The following is an 18,597-nucleotide window of genomic DNA, read 5'->3' as shown; positions in this document are numbered from 1 at the left end:
AGGTGCTGTTGACTGTAACTGTTTCTGATTAGAAATCAGTCCACATGCAAACACAGAGGTGCAGCCAGAAGATGATGAAAACCAAAAGTAACATATGGTGATAGTTTCCATAGTCAAACAGGCTACAGCAGTTCAAGAAGTGCATCATCTTTTATTAATGACTGTGGAATAAAATGTGACACATTTGAAATCACTGAAATGTGTCTGCATGTCTGCTCACTGGTGACATGCAGAGCATATAGCCTGAAGCATGACACAGTTTTACGTTCCTCTTATGTTAGCTTGATGTGCTTGAAGAAGCAGCATGAGATCATTTTATGCGTCTCTGTGCGTAGGCGTGTGTGTGTGTTATTAATGTCTCAAGTTACCGTTGTGTTTGCAGAGTCGGAGCTGGTAGGGTTCTGTAAAGCTGGGGGATCTTGCGGTTGATGAGAGGACCCAGAGCTTCTTTCAGTTTATGATAATTCCTTTCTAGCTCTCTGTGGTACTCTTTCTGATCTGGCCCAATCAGGGCTTTATTCTTCCTCAGGGCATCTTCACACCTGCACAAAAAAGAAAGACACAGGGAGTTGGGATTTGTTTTTATTGGCTACACAACAGTCTTTGTCTGAGACGGAGATCATGTCAGTACCTCTTAGCGAAGTCTTTAAAGCAGAGGCGCAGTTTGTTGTGATGACGAAACAGCTTGGGGTCATCAGGAATGTCGGCGAGAAAGACCTGCGCCACCTCAAGGGGGCCCTGTTAGGGGAGACAAACAGTTACATATTAGCTGAGGAATTTCTGCCACTGCTTAAAACACTAACCCAGACTTAAAGCTCTGCTTTGATGTTATTATTATTCCAGGGGGACCAGCATTTCAATTATTTTATCACCTGGTTGACAGTGGTGCCCACACAGCCCTGGAGCACCATCTGAAGCATTTTAGAGTCTGCGGGGTCTTGGTTTGTGGCGAAAGCGAGCTCCTGAGTCTTCTTCTGCATATCTTCAATCGCCACCTCAATGGGGACAAGAATAATCTGGAAAGCCAAAGATGTAACAATGAACATACATCATAATGTCTACATTTATTTAAAATCTGATCCCTCCAGTAGAGACACCCACCTCCTCCTTGTGGATAACATTGATCCGTGTCTTGATGTAAGGGAAGGCGTGAGACGTTGTCAGGATGGTTTTGCGTTTGTACTGCTCGTGCAGGTCGCCGTGAGCGCGGCCGTCCAGAGTGAAGGGAGTGCAGTACATGAAGGTACGCAAGTTGTAGTTCTTGTCAAAGTAGGTGATTCTTTCCTTCAGCTCATATGTGTCAAAGTAGGGCTCGACATAGGTGATCTGCAGGTAAGCCTGAAAAAGTCATCAGTACAGTTAGACATTTTTAAAATATACATATTCTTTAAGCAACAAACATACACATCTCTTTACCTTGTTGGGATCGAGTTTGTTTTTGTCCACTGGGTTGGAGTCTTTGATAATTTCGACCACCTCATCCCCAAATTTCTCTGAGTAGAACTCCTGTGGGCCAGAGGCATTCACCTTTAGACATATGTTCCTCATAAATCATTAAAGACATCTTTATTAACATCAGGAGGAGTTAACATGCCTCAAGTCTGTGCGATATCTCAGCTAACTTGGTGATCGATGGCTCCTTGTAGACAAATTCTTGCTCATCCAGATCTCCGAAGCGACAGCCATAGAAACCCACTCTGAAGTAGGTCCCAAACATTCGCTGAACACTAAAAACAAGACAGAAAACTTAAACGATTAAGGAGTGCAGAGCATGAGTGAATTAAAAGCAGCTGACACAGAGCTTACGTGGTAATAGTAGAAAAAAAAAATACCCCGTTTTAATTCATGGACTCATTATCTGACACTAAAGACTTGAAATGAAGATTTTTTTTCTTCACAAACTAAAATGTTTAAATGACTGAGCTGTTTTTATTGAGGACTCAACAACCTTGAAACAAAGACCAAATCTGTCATACAAACGTTAGCATACTGTTTTTCCACTAGTACATAAATGCTGAATGAATGAATAGAAACACAAAAACAGGAGGAACAGCATTATGCGACACTGCAGAATAAACTCACCACGAGTAATGTGTTGTACAGAAATGTTAGCGGAATAGCTGTTTAACCATTAGAAAAAAATGCAGTAAAAAGTACTTGGTAACAGTGTGATAACAAAGTGTCAGTAACTAAGTAACTATGCAATTATATGCTAATTAGGGGTCATCATAGTAAGCAGCCATATGGAGGTGTTAACAAAGCCTAAAATGTGAAATGTAAACTAGAAATCTATCTGAATAACCAGAGTTTATTTTTTTCCCCCCAATCATGATCCATGGTTGTTATACTGCTGTTGTATTTATGCGTTATCCTATTTAACTTCTGTGCCTGATTTTCTGTTAGTGAAAAGGTCTGGTTGATGTTTGGAAATTATATAGTTATTGGATGTGGATATTGGTGGGGCCAATGACTGTGTCCTTTCCTGAGGGCCACCCTTGTAAAAAGAGCCAACATGGCCACCGCCTACCACAGAGGATCATTTACTTTCTTCTCTCTCTCTCAACCGGCCACACCAGTGAGCCGCCTTTTCTTTGTAAACGTTTTCTCTTGTTTAGTTGTTTTGGGGCTGAAAGCTGTTTGGTTTTTTTCTTTTAGTTAAAACAGCTGGTTTGTAAAATGCACACAGATTGTTTTCACCCTGACACTAATTTATATTCCTGTGTTTGCAACACCAGTGATGAAAAACAAAACAAAACAGCATTTACTGTTTGTTAACGCTTTGGATTTGGGAAAACAGATGCTTTTCATGTTGTGGGAAAATACAAATTCATGCTCAGAAGTAGTTTTATTACAGCAGGACTGCAGCACAAATTAATTAATACTTGTCTTAATTCTACTCAACCAAGTGATAAAGTAAGCTTTGCATCACTCACCAGTGGCCATGTTATTGACACAGGAGGGGAGAAGAAAACAAGCCAAGGGGAAGAAGAATAACATTGTCAACAACAACTGCTGAATGTTTTACTTTAAATTAGATGCTCTTAATGTCAGATTAGTTTGTTACCTCCCATCCTGAACTCTGGAAAAGATGAGAAAAGAAATAAAGCACATAAGAAGGGAATTAGGATAAAGATAATTAGCTAGAAACGAATTCCTTTGTGGATTGCTGGTGATTTCAGGATTAAGCTGTCAACTCACTTGGTTGTAGACTTTATTAAAGGCATCTTGTAGCTTCCCGTGGACAGTAGCCAGCTTTTTAAAGTCTCTGTTGGCTTCATGGATCGGGAGCAGAATCTTGTACACTTCATTAATGGCCTCATACATGCCGGCCTGCAGTTACAGCACAATTAAATAGAGATTTTAACACAAATCATGTTAATGCTGGAACCTTGTGCTGTTTGTCAGTGAATGTGAGTCATACCATATTAAAAGAAGCAGCTGCTTGCTCGAGAAGCCCCACCAGGCCAGACTCACTGAAATACTTCCCAGCACAAATGCCCTCCTCCTCTGGCGACAGAACGTCATCGGATACTGCCGACTCCTCTAATACGTTGGATGAAATATTCTGTAGTAAAAACAGACAAAACAGAATAGGAAAAAAGTTAACACCTGGTCATACACCCACATGTTTTATAGGTCTTTTAAGTAAAAGTTTCATTTAGGCCTGAGTCACACAGGTCTAGACACCCATTAGTGAAGATCTAGTAACCACAGGTCACAAGAGTCTCAAACCGGGTGGTGAATAGTTGTTGGAGGTTTCTGGCAGTCGCTGCAAATTCAATTGCTAAAACTCAACTCACACAAGTCCAGAGACCAGTCAGCCATCACCTGGCAACGACAGGTCATTTGGGAAAAATTTGAATTCTCTACCCAGTTAGTGACTGGTTGCTGGAGGTTTCTGGCAGTTTCAGTTTCAAACTGGTCACAAAGAGGTATACAGTGCCTCAGTGAAAGATTACAGTTGCTTTGACTGTGAGCAGATTGTCGCGGTTGCCCGTAGTTTGCATGGAAAACATCTCCTTGTCAGATAACTGCCAACTACTTTCCAAGCTGTAGTGAAACAGTGAAAACTGTAACACGCACCAGATAAGGAGACAAATTTTTGTGCCTTTTGAAACATGTTGGCTGCAGTGTTCAGGCAGGTATCAGGAGGTCACCGACTGTGACCGAGGCATTAGACTAAAATCATTGTGACCTAGCCAACTATTTGTAAGTAGAAAGGTTTAAACAGAATACACATTGACCTGAAATGTGACACAACCAATGGGCAGGTAGCGACAATCCTCCAGCATGTTGAGATACTCCGCTACCAGAGCTGCGCTGTGGACCAGACAGTGGGCTGCTTCAGCATGGTTCCCTCTCTCTGAGTGTTTCCCTGCCATGTTTTGAAGCCACGTTAAGCGCAAGTCAGGGGAGTTCTGGTAACCTTTAGCAATCCTGAAAAGAGAAAATGAGAAAACACTTTAGGTTTTATTTTATTTTTGATTTACAGCCACTCTGATGGTTATTCCAGTACCTGTACATTAGGTCGATAAGCATCTCTGGATCGTGCTGATGCTCCTTCATCTTCACAGTGTCAGTAAGAATCATGTGCAGGTTGAACACCAGATCCTGGACCTGCAGTTTCAAACATACATATACCAAATGAAAAAAAATGTCTTACCTGTTCCACCAGCTTACCCGTTCCACGAGCTTCAGCTCAAAAACTGTAAACAAGATGATGGTTGCTGTCCACCTGCTCTGGGAAAGGTGTGTCCCGCAGCTCTAAGTCCTCTTCGGCATATGTCAAGATTGTCTTGAGAGACCGACGAAGATGCTCTTCATTAAAGTTCTGCGATGTTCCCACCAGTGAGGACAGAGACATGGTGACCTGCATCTTTACTCGTGCAAAGTTCTACAAACAAAAACGTAGCTCAGTGTGACTTACAACATCAGTAATAATAATGGATTGCATTTATATAGCGCTTTACAATTCCACTATTCATTCACTCTCACATTCACACACTGGTGGAAGCAAGCTACACTTGTAGCCACAGTTGCCCTGGGACAGACTGACAGAAGCAAGGCTGCCTTATCGCGCCATCACCAGTAGGTGGTAGGTGAAGTGTCTTGCCCAAAGACACAACAACCAAGACAGACAGAGCTGGGATCGAACCGGCAACCTTCTGGTTACAAGCTGAGCTTCCCAAACCTGAACCACAGTCGCCCATTACAGTCTTGAATTACGGTATAGATGCATTTTGCTGACATGTCCACAGTAATGAAAGAACATCAAAGTATTTCACAGATAATGAAACATCTTAACATACATTTCCAATCTCGAAGTTCTGTCTCATGAGCAGGTAAAGGGATGCCGAGGCGTGACTTCTGACAGAGCCGACACTGCTGCTGCAGTGACGCAGGAGACGCAGGCACAGGTCTGCACAAAGCTCCGTGTCCTCCTCAAACAGCATCTCTGGGAACTATACACAAAAACACACAGCGTCACTTCGTACAGTTCACCCCGCTGCCACCAGAAATTAAATATGGCCCACTTGCTTTACTTTTCAATACAAAAATGTAACACAGATGTCATCAATAAAAATGAGTAAGCAGAATAATGCCAAATAGGAGTAAAACTATTAATACCAAAACATTAATTATTTGTGTTAATTCATTAATTTGTGATTTTTTTATTTTTTTTTTGCTGGAAAGGACAATAAAAAAAAAACCTGAAAACTTGTGTAATTGCTAAAAACAAACTGCACTTACTTTGAAAACCAGAGCTCTCTGTGTATTGAAGCAATGCTGCAGAAAGAGGGCGCTCTGGTTTCCTGCCATGCTGTGAAGAAGTACTCTCAGCACTCCACCTAAAACACTTTCTTTCAACTCTGATGCAACCACAGTCTGAAAGAAGACAGGCACACAACAAGCAAAGGATGTTTATATAGGAGGACAGCACTGTATGTCAACCACTGGAAAGGTGGTGTCTAAACAGATTTATTTAATTCTCATTGTTTTACCTTGACTATAATTTCCAGTGTGTCCAGTACTATGAGAGAGGCCTCAGTAGCTAGGTTTCCATCCACCACAGACTCCTGTTCCACCTCAGCCTTAGTCCTGAAAGGTGTCATTTTACAATCATGTTACACAGAAACACACATTTGACATAAATTATAATCCAAGAATATTTGTAATTTTCACAAGGTGAGCAGAAGAACCAAATCTATATGTCTGTAAAGCACATACTTGTCGACTCTGTCTGCATTTGTTCTCCAATGAGTTACGTTCTTTTTCCACCTAACGTTCTCCTGGCTGCCATAAGGGCTCCTTTCTGTAAGAGTAAATTTCCTTAAGCACCACAAATATAAATTGCTTCAGACATGCACGACGCAAACCTATGTTTCTGTTGTGCTTCCCACCTCTGTGACGCCGAACCATCTCCTGACGGGCTCCGATTGTGCCCAGTATGGCTTCTTCAAGTCGTGCTTTCATATCCTGAGACTTTTTAAATGTCAGGCTATTGATCCGCTCCAAAGTCTTCTTCCCCTACAACGCCCACCAAACATCAGAGGACAAATAAATCATAAAAAGGTAGCATACAAATTGGGCAAGTTTACCCAGAAATTTCTCTGACAGAGAAAAAAAGACTATATTAAAAGTGGATAAAAGGGGAAAAAAAACTGGGTAGAAAGCTGCTAAGAAATGGACTTTAGAAAGGCAAACAATTTAAAAACAAACAAACATAAAAATAGCCTTCTGTCCTATTGATAATTTATAGAGTAAACACAGCTAAATAGACTACTGTGTGATTTTGCAGTGCAATGTAAACAGTAATGGAAAATACAGTAGTAACCCTGGATATGATGTCTGAAGTCCAAGTGCCTCAGTGTACAATGCATTATGTATAATGTATCATATCAAATATACTTTTCAGAGACAGAAGTGAGGGCATTCTCAGCCAGCAGTAACTGACCAGCACAGATCTGTTACATGCTGCCACAGACATCATTTTTGCAGTAATGGTTAAATTAAATCTAATTTTTAAATAACAGCTAATTAAACCATGAACATTAACTCATTGCCTTCATAAAAACCCCATCAAACAGGAGAAAAAGAAGGAAAATGAAATTTAATCAATATTTGCTCTGAACTAGATTTCTTTGAAAAAAAAAATCAATTTAGAGGAATTTAGCATCTCCCTGAATGAACTGTGAATCTTGATGGTGCCCATTTATTATACCTTGTATTCAAAGCAGGACACACAGAGATGCAGCAGATCTAGCAAGCGGTTGATTTGCAGTACAGACAAATCTGACACCCAGCGCTCCAGGAGAGCTGCATCTGCATTCTTCAGCACCCACAGGAAACACACCAGCAGAGTCCTACTGCACTCGGCAGACAGAGAGCTGGACTGGCGCCCCGCCTGGTAACGACACGCACACACACAGAAAATCGGTGCCAATCTTGTAATCCACTTGAGTATAGAACAAAATGGCTGTTTAGAGAAAGTTATAGCAAAGGACACAGAGCCACCTACAGGTGAAGAGGAGCAGTTGTTCTTTAGCTAAAGAACAACATGGAAAGAATGCAAATGATATTTAAATGGGTGAGTGTTGTGTGGTGTGACCGTCTGTCAAACTGAAGCAGCAGTCGCCCACACAGAGGCCACTCTGTGACCTGTCAGTCTGTAGGGCTCTGGGGAACACTATGACCCTTGCTGCTATCACTTACCACTGTGGGCAGTGCGAATGGGTTGGCTTTGGCGTGCTGCAGAGGGGAGCCAGCGATTGCCATGGCAACAGACTGACTGATAGTGCTGCCACTGTCTGGGTCAGCATCGTCAGCGTGGGTGGATGCATGGCGGACCCGAGAAGGCGAGGAGTCTGCAAGGCAATAAGAAAAGCGCTCTCAGGTACAATAATACTGCAAATATAACAACATCTTCTCGAGCAGGTGGAAAATCATATTTATGGGCTGCTCATATTGTTCTGCTGACCAGAGAAGTCATAGAGTTGATGTAGCGTCTCCATGACGATTGGGATGAGAGGCAGGTAGAGCTGAGCCATGTGGGCTCTGACTTGAGGGTCCCTGTAGCGAGGGTCTGCATCGTGGCTACACAGCAGGGAGTGAACGGCACTAATGGCCTTTTTATGAAGGAAAAAAACCCTGTGGGTGATAAACAAAATCATCATAATCTTTGTCATCTCTCATTTTATTTCACGTTAAAGTCTGAATCGATGTAAAGTCTTGATCAGCTTGTGAGCAGATACTAAAAACCCACCCTTCACCATCAGGGTCGAGGATGAGTGAGAGCTCAGACAGCAGCAGGCCGGACAGGAAGTGCTGCTGGCGAAAAGGGACGGAGAGCTCAAACATGGTGGCCACGCCCTGGTCTTGCACCATACTGGAAAATGCTGAGCTCTGTGGACACAAGGAGACATAGTTAAGATGACACAGAATTATAGAGAAATGACTTTAAGTGTGGCTGACATTAATGTTATGCAATGGTTTGTGTAGGAACACAGTAGAAGAGTTATTCTCGAATTTTTGATGACTGCAAATTTAAGACATCATTTATTTATTAAGGAAAATAAACAGCTTTAGTTAGTGTTTGTAGTGTATTTGCTAATTTCATAATTTATGTTTGTATTTTTAAACCAAGAGGAAGGCACATTTTGACCCCAGCGGTATTTCTGTTAAGAAACTCTAGCTATGATGCCCAGAACAGAAGAGTTGGAATTCAAGAAAAATCCTCCCAAAATGACACAATACAGTGTATTGCATTCTTTCCTTGGCTGACTCAAGGGCTGCAAAAAACATCCCCAAGGGCCATGACTGGAACTTTGAGGACACTGATGCTATGAGTATGCACTTATTACAGAGGGAAATTAGCAACATTTCAATTTATCCATTCTCTTTATGTGAAATTTTTTTATTTTTATAATTCGTCTATGATGGATAATGTGCTGTAGTACCTGTGATGTAGTGGAAGAAGTGGAAGGAGAGGGGGAGGCTGGGGGGCTCAGGATTGAGCACGGCAAGTTGAGGATCACATAGTGCTCATGGCTGCAGACAATACGAGTGAAGTCCATCCTCAGAGCATTCAGAGAGCTGGGATTCTGGGCCGTGTGCAACTTGTTGGCAATCTGTTTAACATGCAGTTACATAGAAGATACAATAATGTGTGTGGGAGTCTCTGAGCGTATCAGATTACAGGAAAATAGGAAAAAGTGCAATGGGGACCTGTTTGTAGTAAGAGCGGATGAGGTTGAAGACAAAGCCCCGGTCCATGAGAGACAACAGGTCACTCAGGAAGAAAGCCAGACTGCTATTTAACCTCTCCACAAGCTCCACATCCTGGAAGGGGAAAATTCATGTGAGAGAAAGAGGAAGAGTCTTGGTTTACATTATATTAGGTTGTATATTAGGTTTGAATCAAACAGCAATGCTCAAGCTTTGTATAAAAGATAAGGGAGAAAAATAAAGCCACTATAGTTTTTGTTGGCCAGTGACCTAAATTGTTATCAAGAAATGAATTCAATTTCTAGAATATGGGGTAGCTCTCAGGATTTGGTACCTTGTGGTATCGGCTGGCAATGTCTGCACTGATGGCACACACAAGTGCAGCGATGTCATCCACAAAGCGGTCTGGGAACCGCTGACGCCTGGGAACATCCAGTTTTGAGGTCAGGAATAAGTGGTGGGCCATGCTCTTTGTCTGTAGGAGGGGATACATAAGAAAATGGTTTGCAGACCTTAAGTTTTGTTTTACTGCATTCTCTTTAGATTTTTGCTACTTAGAAAGTGGTGTACAATTATTGCAATTTCAAAAAGGAATGCTTACCATCAGTTGGAAGAAAAGCCAAGCTTGTTGCAGTGCCGCTTCCCTCACTGTGCTGGTGCTGACCACCCACTGTAAAGCCAGCTCCTCGTGGAGCAGCTAGACATGAACCAACAACAAGCTAGTTCAGTTTGGTCTAGTTAATTGTATTTGAGCTATCAAGATTAAAATAAACAGTTTCAATGCTATTAGGAATACTTCATAAACAGTAACTGCAGGTTATAAAGGTTTAGGAGTACGAACTGATAGTTCTTCATTCCAAAAAGATCTAAATTTTCAATTTTCACATTATTTCCATGTAGATCTGTGTTCAAATCGCATGATTGTTGATGAATGGTAATGATATTGGAAGTTGGTGAATGATATGATATCACAAATGTGTTAGTTTGTAACTTTTACAGTTAGTTAGATGCCAGTTTTACCTTCTTTGCAATCTGCCTTGGGGGAACTGAAAACAAAGCCACGCTGTCCAGAAAGGCAGACATGCGATTGCAGCTGCGGTCGTTTGCCTGACATGGAGTGATGGTGAGGTGAACACACACAGATGACGTGAAAATGGGTGAATGGAAATGGGTGGGTGGCCAGAGAACTTTCTATGAACTCCTAACAAGCCCCAGGCAGAACTTGTGCCTGTTAGGCAGCAGAGAGGATGTACAGGGAGTAGATAAAAAGGGGTGACAGGTGGGCTGAGGCGAGCAGAGAGAGAGCCAGACAGACACAGATGCAATGGAGGTAAGAAATGACCCGCGAGAATTGATGAGAGGCAGTGCAGGATGGAGGTGGAGGAGGTAAAGGTGAGGATGAGGTGAAGGGATTTGGCACCTGCTTGAGCTCACAGCTGGAGTTGGGGTTCCGGCGTAGCACAGATCTGGAGCCCCCAGGGGCATAAGCAGAGTTTACCCAGGAGTGGGAGCGGTCAATGCCCTGCCATAAGCCACCAGAGACACACACAAAAACACACACAGAGTGTGGCAAGAGGCAAGAGCACAGTGAATTAAGAGAGGGTAATTACTACATAAAAGATTATTTAGAGAAGAAAATCAGGAACGAAATAAAAGGAGACAAAAGCAACAAAGAAAAGAAAGCTGGGGAGAGGAGAATAAAGGACTGAGGTACTGCATTAAGTAAAGGGATAGAGGCACAGAGAATTACTACATTGTTGTCTAAGCAGTGAGACAGACTGTTTGCACAGAGTTCTCAGTTAACCTGAGTTTATTGAATCAGCTGTGAAGAGTCCAGAAACTACGATTACAACAAAATAACAGAGTGATATTATCTAAACAGAAACTAGAAAATAAACAAGTGGTTTCATAAAGACAGAAAACACAGACCATGTTTTCTGTGTAGCCAGACTGTAACAACATTCATATATTTTACTTAATGTAATTGAAATACTAGGGGAAAAATGAGACACTAAGCAAATATAATAAATGTGAAAGTAAAGCAACAGCTGCCTATGATAAGTTTGACTGGTACACATTTCCTGCAAAACATAAGACCAACAAAGTGCAAAATATTTAATAACCTAACTTTAATCTCCTTTAAAATGACTTGAGAAGTGCAGCATACCTTGCTCCCCATGATCCTTTGCACCTCCTCATCAGGAGAAACTGGTGTGCTAGCCAGGTCTGGGTTGGAGTTGCTAATGCTTTTGGAACGGGACAGGTGCAGACTGCTTGGCCGCGCTGTTGCCCTTGATAAGGTAGCGTACTGCATTGGCATCTCATAGGACTGGGTGCCTGCTACTCGGGGAGAAGGAAAGGACATAGAAGTTAGCAAATAAAACAATAAAAAAAAACAAACCCTGGCACTTTATGGTCTAACAAAAACCATTTTTGTTCTTTCAAATGAAAATAAAGGTTTCACAGTTAAGCCTGGTGACTCACCATTCGGTGGCAGGGTAGGCTCGGCAGTGGGCAGGCGGAAGCAGTAATGGATGTAAGATGCCAGCAGATTGTTGCGGCCATGTTGATCTTGGTTCCCTTCCAGGTTTTTGTGGATCTGATTGACCAACAGAGCCATGGCTTCGAAAGCAGCCCGACCCAGGTTCACTGCAGGTAAATTCAAAGTGAGTGCTTTAAAACAACAATAACCACAACCACAACAACAAAGGTAATGCTTGCCCTAAAGGTAACCACAAGTTAACGCATTTATTATCAGGTGCTAAACTGAATCTAGAATATCTGTTCCTCTGTTGTGTGTGTTAATGAAGTAAATTCCTCAATGTAAAGCAAATTAAACAGTTTTGTTTTTCATATCTTCAACAAAAAAATAATTATCAATAATCATATTAATATATCTCTAAGAGAGTTATTACAATCACTCAAAAAAATGAGAATTTGCATTTTTGCCTAGTTTGCATAGAAAGTAGTGTTGTGATGTGATGAAAGAAGATAGATACATATTGAAAATTATGCTTGCTGCCTGTAAAAAGGCAATTACAAGAAAATGGAACAAGATAGACCCACCATCACAGGACGAATGGATCAAAATTATAGATGAAATACAAACCATGGAACAATTGACCTACAGAATCAATACCATAAAAAGTGGGAGAAATGGACTGAGTATATAAACCCAACACGATAAAGACCAACACATTGATAATGAGAAATGATCAAACTGTAGAAACAAGGAGATCCAACATGTTTTTTTTGTTTTTTGGTTTTTTTTTGGGGGGGGGGGGGGGGGGGGGGGGGGGGGGGGGGTGTTATCCTACTTGTTGTATTTATCTTTTTGTTGTTGTTGTTGCTTTGTTGTTTTGTTTTGTTGTTACCCCCTACCCTCCCTGTATAATGTTTAAAGAAAAACAATAAAAAGAAAGTTAAAAAAAGAAAAAAGAAAGAAGTGTTGACAGCCTCCTCACCAATCTGGCCTGCAATGACTGGAGGGTAGACAATGAGCTGAATGAGTTTGTTAAGCAGCTGATGCAAGAACCTGACACAGGTATCCAGCACAGCCCCTCTCAGCGCAGCCATGCTGGCCTTCAGCTCCCCTTCCATGTTTGCCTCAGTTATGATGACGTCCTTCAGGCGGAAAGGAAAGGAGTACTCCTCCAGGACATACACTAACGTGAAAAACTTATCCAGGTGAGGGTCCTAGAAGCACACATGCACAATGAATGATAAGTAACAGCTGATGTTGGTGAACTTTGATTTGGCAGAACACCTGAAATTCTAGAAGAGCAGGGTGATCCAGGGTGTGTGTGACCTTCCTTTTCTAAAGTGACATGAAACTGCATTTCCCGATGACCTGCATATATGTGAGCCAACAGGAGCCAAGCAGACTGTGACGTACATCAAACAATAAAATAAATTTCAAGTTTCTCCACTCTGAGCAACATTAATGTGCACCACACTTCTTTTGTTTTCCAGTTTACGCCGATTTACTTTGATACTATCTAAAGCCAACAAAATGATTGTTTTAGACATTAAACTAAACTAGTTTCTATAGACATATGCCAGTTACATCTATGACGCTTGTATATTAATTTAAATAAATGTGAATGCCAAACAGGATGGAAATACATTAAAAGTGAAATTATACTGTTTGAGGAAAACACTGATGTTTTACATGATGAAATATGTTTATACGTTTATAGATGTGAAAGACTAACACAAATCTAGTTTTTGATCTAAAAGACAGCCCATAGTCTCAAATGTGAAACTCAGTTTGCTTCGTACATACTTCCAGGCACAGACTTTAACTAAAGATGCACCCAGTGCAACTTTCTTGGTTTATTTCGATTTTTTTCTTAATGCTACCTACTGACAACGATTTTTACCTATTCTGATTTTCTTGGAGCTATTATTGACAGCTTATAGAAATAAAAACCAGCCTTTCTTCAATGCAAAATATTATTTTCATAATAAAAGAAATGATTGGACTTTAGAAGTTCCACCAAACTTTAGTAACTTACAGGATCCTCTCTAATTTAAACAAGTGAAAATAAAGTGTTCTGCTACTGGAACAAGGCACAAATAATTAACTGAAAATAAGTTGTTGTACATCCACCTTTACCTGACGTATTTCACCTTACCAAACAAAAGCAGGTACAACAACACAAATGTATCTACTTACATCACTTTCTAGTCTAATTATAGCTTCACCAGATAACAGGACATCAACCCTCATGTGTTTTCACTTGTCTCCATAATTTTCCTCGTATCTGCTTTGATCCGTTCACTGCTCGTGAAGCTGCTGGCTTGTGGCTGCTTCTAAATTCTGGATAGTGTTATATTTAGCAACTGCCTTTATTAGCTTCTTTCAAAACTCCATATTCAGCTGGGTCAGGGTGATTTAAATGTCTCATTAGATTTGTTATTAAGAATGTTTTCATGGTAGGCCCTCTGTGGTTTACTTTAGTGAACTTTGTGTCTTCACTTGCAGACAGGAGCCTCTACGCTAACAAAATGTTACTGCGTAGTTGTGAGCGCATGACTATTTGCCTGTGCTACTGAGTACGTTTTTGTGCGTGCACGGAAAGGACCAGCTTGTAATTAGGTACGTGAGACTGACTGTCACCAGTCCAGGACAAGGACAGGTGCATGTCTTTTAACTTTAACTGCTATGTTCCCATTTCTGTAGACTAACATTTCTATAGCTTCCACCGATGTATCGCAAATTGAGCAGCCCGAAAGTGAGCTCCTTAAAGACCAGGGAGTATTATTTTTTTGTTTTGTAGTAATAACACTAAAGAACATTTAAGATAATTCAACGCTTTTTAAGGTATTTTTGATAGCAGATCTATAAGAATTATAAAAAATTTTAAGGACCCACAGCCAAGCTATAATAGCAAATTGGGTCTTTACACGTGGGAGGAATAAGAAAGAGCAGTAAGTGTAAGAAGCGTATTTGTGTACCTGAGTGTGGACTGAGGAGGCCGCTTTCACTTCGACATTGAACACACCTTTGTGATTATCCACCCACTTCATGCCTGGGAGCTGAACCTGCCAGAGAGTGACACCCAACTCATTTAACACTCAGGCACACCACAAAGGAATAGGTGCTGGAAGAAGAACCAATGTTCACACAATCTCTTCAAACACACTCACGTCAGGGGTGAGCACCGAGTAGCTAGCCGGGGGCTTTTCCACAGAGACAGGCAGACTGAAAGAGCCGGTGCGTAGTCTGCCATGTTGCATCAGAGGGATCCACTGCAAGCAGAAAGAAAGACACGCGATCTCTAACAGATGGCAAGACAACAGATAGAACTATTGAACAAGTGAGTGTGTGGGTGAAAGTATTCAAGGAGAGCCAGCTGAAGGAGTGCACTCACCGTGTAGCCCACAGGAGTCTCCAGAGGAGTGTTCTGTTTGGGCTGGCAGCTGATGTGGTAAAAGGTGAACAACAGGTGGTGGTTGTCTGTCAGATTGGCAGGAATCTTCATCTTCATTTCCTCATAGAACTCAGGAGACCTTATGAGAAAGAGTTAAACAAGACATTTAGGAAAGAAAGAAAAGTTGGACAGACTTGAGCAGAGGCTTAACAGGTGAGGGAACCTTACTTGTTATGGTAAATGACAGGAGAGTATGCCTCTTTCATGAATTCTGCACAGCTCGATTTTCCAAAGATGACCTGTTTTTAAAAAAAGCAGTGCATAAATGCAGTTTTCCATAACCAATAAGACATTCACAATGAACACCACAACTGTTTCAAACCCCAAACTGAGAACAGTTCACTCTGGAAAATGTTTTTTTCAAAGGTTTGAAAACTTTTCACTCATAAATGAAAGAAAGAGTGAATTTCAACTAGTTACACTGGTTGAGTATTTTGAGTAGTTTCTATGTTACTGTAACTGTGTCAGCAGCAGCCATGTTACATAACAAGCAATCCTTTTCTACCCTGCAGCTCTACATGGGATTGCTGTTATGGGATATGCAAAAGAAATATCCTGGGTGGAGTGCCACTTATAGTAAACACTATATAGTGTGCATCGTCCATGTTATACTAAATAAACCAAAAGAAAAGAAAATCAGAGTGATAACATGAAAGATATGCTGCAGGTCATGCATAACTAAATTCTTCTTCCTTTGCTGCTCACAAATATGTTCCTTTGAAGTTCCCGCTACTGAAAAAGACATCATATAGTATTTCGCTGCCTTAAGCTTTTCTTTGTGGCTGGGATTTCATTTGCCAGAGAACATCACGGTCATGTTGCTTCATTATCCCCGAGTGTAACTCACCGCTAAGGCTTGACTGGGGTCCTCTCCTGCCATGAACTGTACTTTCACAGCAATGTTCCTCACTGAGCCCTGACGGCTGCTGAAGTTCAGACTTTGTGGGTAAACATAGAGCAGGTTCCTTAGAGCCAAAATAGGCAGAGAGAGAAAGAGAGAAAAATACAAGAATTTTAAAAGGCTGCATAGCCATGAAGGGAACACTTAATTCCTGTTATGATGTCAGCATGTGGCAATAAGATCACACCCCATTTATATTAAATATTTCCCACAACCTACAATATATAACAATCTTATTCTCAGAAAAGACAAGATCATACGAGCGCACATAACGGGAGTGTGACCCGAACCTGGCCTCACTTGATGAAAGTCACCTTAACCCCCATCCAAGTTAAACATTAGAGTTAACTCCTGTACATATTTGAAAGCTGACTTTAGCCACTTGTATAAAGGCACTGACACACCACGCAATCACATGTGATTGACATAACAATCAAACTTCGTGCACAGAATATAATACATGTGAAAATTTTCTTCGTTAAAAAAAAGCTACATATATTGCATGTTTGTGACCTAAATGACAAAATTAGTATCGCTACAGTCAAACTTCAAGGGAGGGTCACTGAGGCAAAGGCCATGGACAAGACCTGTGATCAGGCCAAAGCCGAGCTAATGTTTTACCCTGGTATCGCACGTAGCCATGCACACATGCAATATAAGGTGGAGCAGCCACCCTCCATTCATCGCTGAGGGGCTGATGACACTGCTATGACAGACAAGTGCCTGTTTATGGCTTTCATTTTTGACTCATACATAAAAAAAAAAGCTTTATTCTGCACAGGCGCTATTGCTGAAAGATAAATCAGAAATATCTTTTGAACATCTGAAAGAACTGAGGAAACAACATTTATTATCACAATGCTCTGGAGCCTGTGCTTGCTTTTTGTGGCTGGAGCAGTGCACGCAAGCCCGGTCAGGAAGACCAGCAAGACGGAATACAAGGTGGCACCGCAAGAAGAAGTCAATGTGCTCATGTTTGGTGTCTTACAGTTTGGCGAATCCCTAAACTATGCTTATGAAACCACTGAGGCAAAGATAGCGAGAATCAGCCGGTCTTTGAAGAACACTGAGAGAACTCTCCAAAAGCTGGGGAAACAGACTGAGCAGGCTGCAGAGGTGGAGAAACAGATCAAAGAAGTGATACAGCTGCTACAGGTAAGAAGACATGGAAATATGTAAACAACAGATCCCCCAGGTGAAGGTGAAAGGCTGTGGTATTTGGGGAGAGATAATGTCTCAGAATTACAATCAAGGTTCAATCTCAGTACAGCATACGGGAGCAAACTTGAGGCAGAGTATATAAGTCGCCATCAGATTGAGGTGGAGACACAGAGAAGGAGAGAGAAAATGCAGCTTTTTGGTGACTTGTGAAAGCAAAACATTTTCTTTAAAATGCCTACATAAAATCCTGTATTGCTGTTATTATGTGGGCACTCACAGCCAAGACAATCATATTACTATTATTCACTTCATTTGCCTGCTGTATAAGGTTAAACCATACTCTAATATCCAAGACAAGAGCAAGCAAAATGAGTGTGAAAGCTACATGTAAGACTCTGGGGAAAGCAGCTGCCAGCTGCACTGAGGCTTTTGTTGGGGGAAGAGAATAATATAGGCACATCCTCTTTTGATAGGCCCAGATGGCCCAGCAACACGCTCAGACCACAAAGACTAAAGAATGGCTGACCAGCCTGGAGAAGGAAGAGCAGCAGCTGAGGACAAAAGTGAGCCAGTTGGAGATGTACCTCAGCAACTCTGTACCTCCAAGCATCAAGGAGCTGCAGGTAACAGAAAGCTGTACTCAAAATAGTTACAGTTCAGCATGAATTCTAACACTCCATCACTCCATAGTTGCTTTTGCTGGTTATTGCTTCATATTTGAACGCTAGTCATATAATCACTGACAGGTTATTTTAACTTTACTTCTGTTTGTAGGAGAGAGCAGAGGAGCACGACAAAGTCTTGCGAGGCTTACAGCTTTTGACTGAGCTCCAAAAAGAGGATATTGAGAGTCAGAATGAGCAGCTTGCCAAACTGCAGAAGATGGTAAATAACTTGTTCAAACTATCTGATATTCTTGATAAACTTTCCATGTTTTTATTTCATTAAATTTGCTACTTTGCTTCCCTCTTCCAGAGTGAAGTGCTGACATGATCCAGATCTTAACTCCATAAACTCACTGCACTCCCTTCCAACCTTGCTATGGATGCTATAGATCAACTGCACTGGCAGAAAATATATATTTTGGGTCCTTCATAATTACATCCTTGTTATCGTGCCTGTAATCTATATTTTGTGCATTATTTTTGTGTCTTTACATCAGTTTGCTTTGTAAATTTGCTTTTTAAAATAAGCTGTTAAATTATTAAAGATTGTGTTTGGTGAACCAGTATTATATGTATACGCTGTACATAGAATAAAAACAATTTGTTTGTTTTTTGTATTTTTATGCTCATATTCTACATGAAAATAACATTAGTAAAAAAAAATTTCAGATTAAAAAAAAATGCTGGAAAAATGTCTCTTTTTCTCCTT

General features: G+C 41.1%; 2 protein-coding genes across 4 annotated transcripts in view; one reads left to right on the top strand and one right to left on the bottom strand.

Annotated features, from left to right (window-relative positions):
- dock6 (dedicator of cytokinesis 6) overlaps nt 1-18,597 on the bottom strand; it is a 31,451-nt gene that overhangs the window by 1,592 nt on the left and 11,262 nt on the right. Inside the window, exons 15-49 of one of the 3 annotated variants that reach the window (XM_085404299.1) lie at nt 16,009-16,126; nt 15,330-15,400; nt 15,102-15,240; nt 14,878-14,979; nt 14,686-14,772; nt 12,690-12,921; nt 11,710-11,874; nt 11,393-11,565; nt 10,646-10,747; nt 10,246-10,332; nt 9,827-9,922; nt 9,560-9,700; nt 9,226-9,339; nt 8,958-9,128; nt 8,264-8,403; nt 7,979-8,148; nt 7,714-7,865; nt 7,223-7,405; nt 6,402-6,528; nt 6,229-6,313; nt 6,003-6,099; nt 5,752-5,886; nt 5,310-5,462; nt 4,736-4,894; nt 4,517-4,617; nt 4,245-4,437; nt 3,422-3,565; nt 3,199-3,330; nt 3,065-3,079; nt 1,595-1,720; nt 1,417-1,506; nt 1,102-1,338; nt 873-1,016; nt 632-738; nt 369-542 (exon numbers count right to left, since the gene is read on the bottom strand). In XM_085404299.1, coding sequence (XP_085260425.1) covers nt 369-542; nt 632-738; nt 873-1,016; nt 1,102-1,338; nt 1,417-1,506; nt 1,595-1,720; nt 3,065-3,079; nt 3,199-3,330; nt 3,422-3,565; nt 4,245-4,437; nt 4,517-4,617; nt 4,736-4,894; nt 5,310-5,462; nt 5,752-5,886; nt 6,003-6,099; nt 6,229-6,313; nt 6,402-6,528; nt 7,223-7,405; nt 7,714-7,865; nt 7,979-8,148; nt 8,264-8,403; nt 8,958-9,128; nt 9,226-9,339; nt 9,560-9,700; nt 9,827-9,922; nt 10,246-10,332; nt 10,646-10,747; nt 11,393-11,565; nt 11,710-11,874; nt 12,690-12,921; nt 14,686-14,772; nt 14,878-14,979; nt 15,102-15,240; nt 15,330-15,400; nt 16,009-16,126 — 4,662 coding nt within the window. The remainder of the gene's footprint in view (nt 1-368; nt 543-631; nt 739-872; nt 1,017-1,101; nt 1,339-1,416; nt 1,507-1,594; nt 1,721-3,064; nt 3,080-3,198; nt 3,331-3,421; nt 3,566-4,244; nt 4,438-4,516; nt 4,618-4,735; nt 4,895-5,309; nt 5,463-5,751; nt 5,887-6,002; nt 6,100-6,228; nt 6,314-6,401; nt 6,529-7,222; nt 7,406-7,713; nt 7,866-7,978; nt 8,149-8,263; nt 8,404-8,957; nt 9,129-9,225; nt 9,340-9,559; nt 9,701-9,826; nt 9,923-10,245; nt 10,333-10,645; nt 10,748-11,392; nt 11,566-11,709; nt 11,875-12,689; nt 12,922-14,685; nt 14,773-14,877; nt 14,980-15,101; nt 15,241-15,329; nt 15,401-16,008; nt 16,127-18,597) is intronic. The other 2 variants (XM_085404302.1, XM_085404301.1) reach the window with 2 other exon arrangements.
- angptl8 (angiopoietin like 8) lies at nt 16,760-18,465 on the top strand. The gene is made up of 4 exons (XM_085405245.1): nt 16,760-17,217; nt 17,697-17,846; nt 17,998-18,108; nt 18,199-18,465. The coding sequence occupies exons 1-4, from the start codon at nt 16,921-16,923 to the stop codon at nt 18,214-18,216; spliced, it is 576 nt and encodes a 191-aa protein (XP_085261371.1). The 5' UTR covers nt 16,760-16,920; the 3' UTR covers nt 18,217-18,465.

This window comes from Rhamphochromis longiceps, linkage group LG4 (genome assembly GCF_057381845.1).
Source record: "Rhamphochromis longiceps isolate RC_006_pf linkage group LG4, R_longiceps_female_GT1.1, whole genome shotgun sequence".
NCBI lineage: Eukaryota > Metazoa > Chordata > Actinopteri > Cichliformes > Cichlidae > Rhamphochromis > Rhamphochromis longiceps.
Note: the sequence above shows the minus strand (reverse complement) of the source record. Positions and strands in the feature narration are given on the sequence as shown.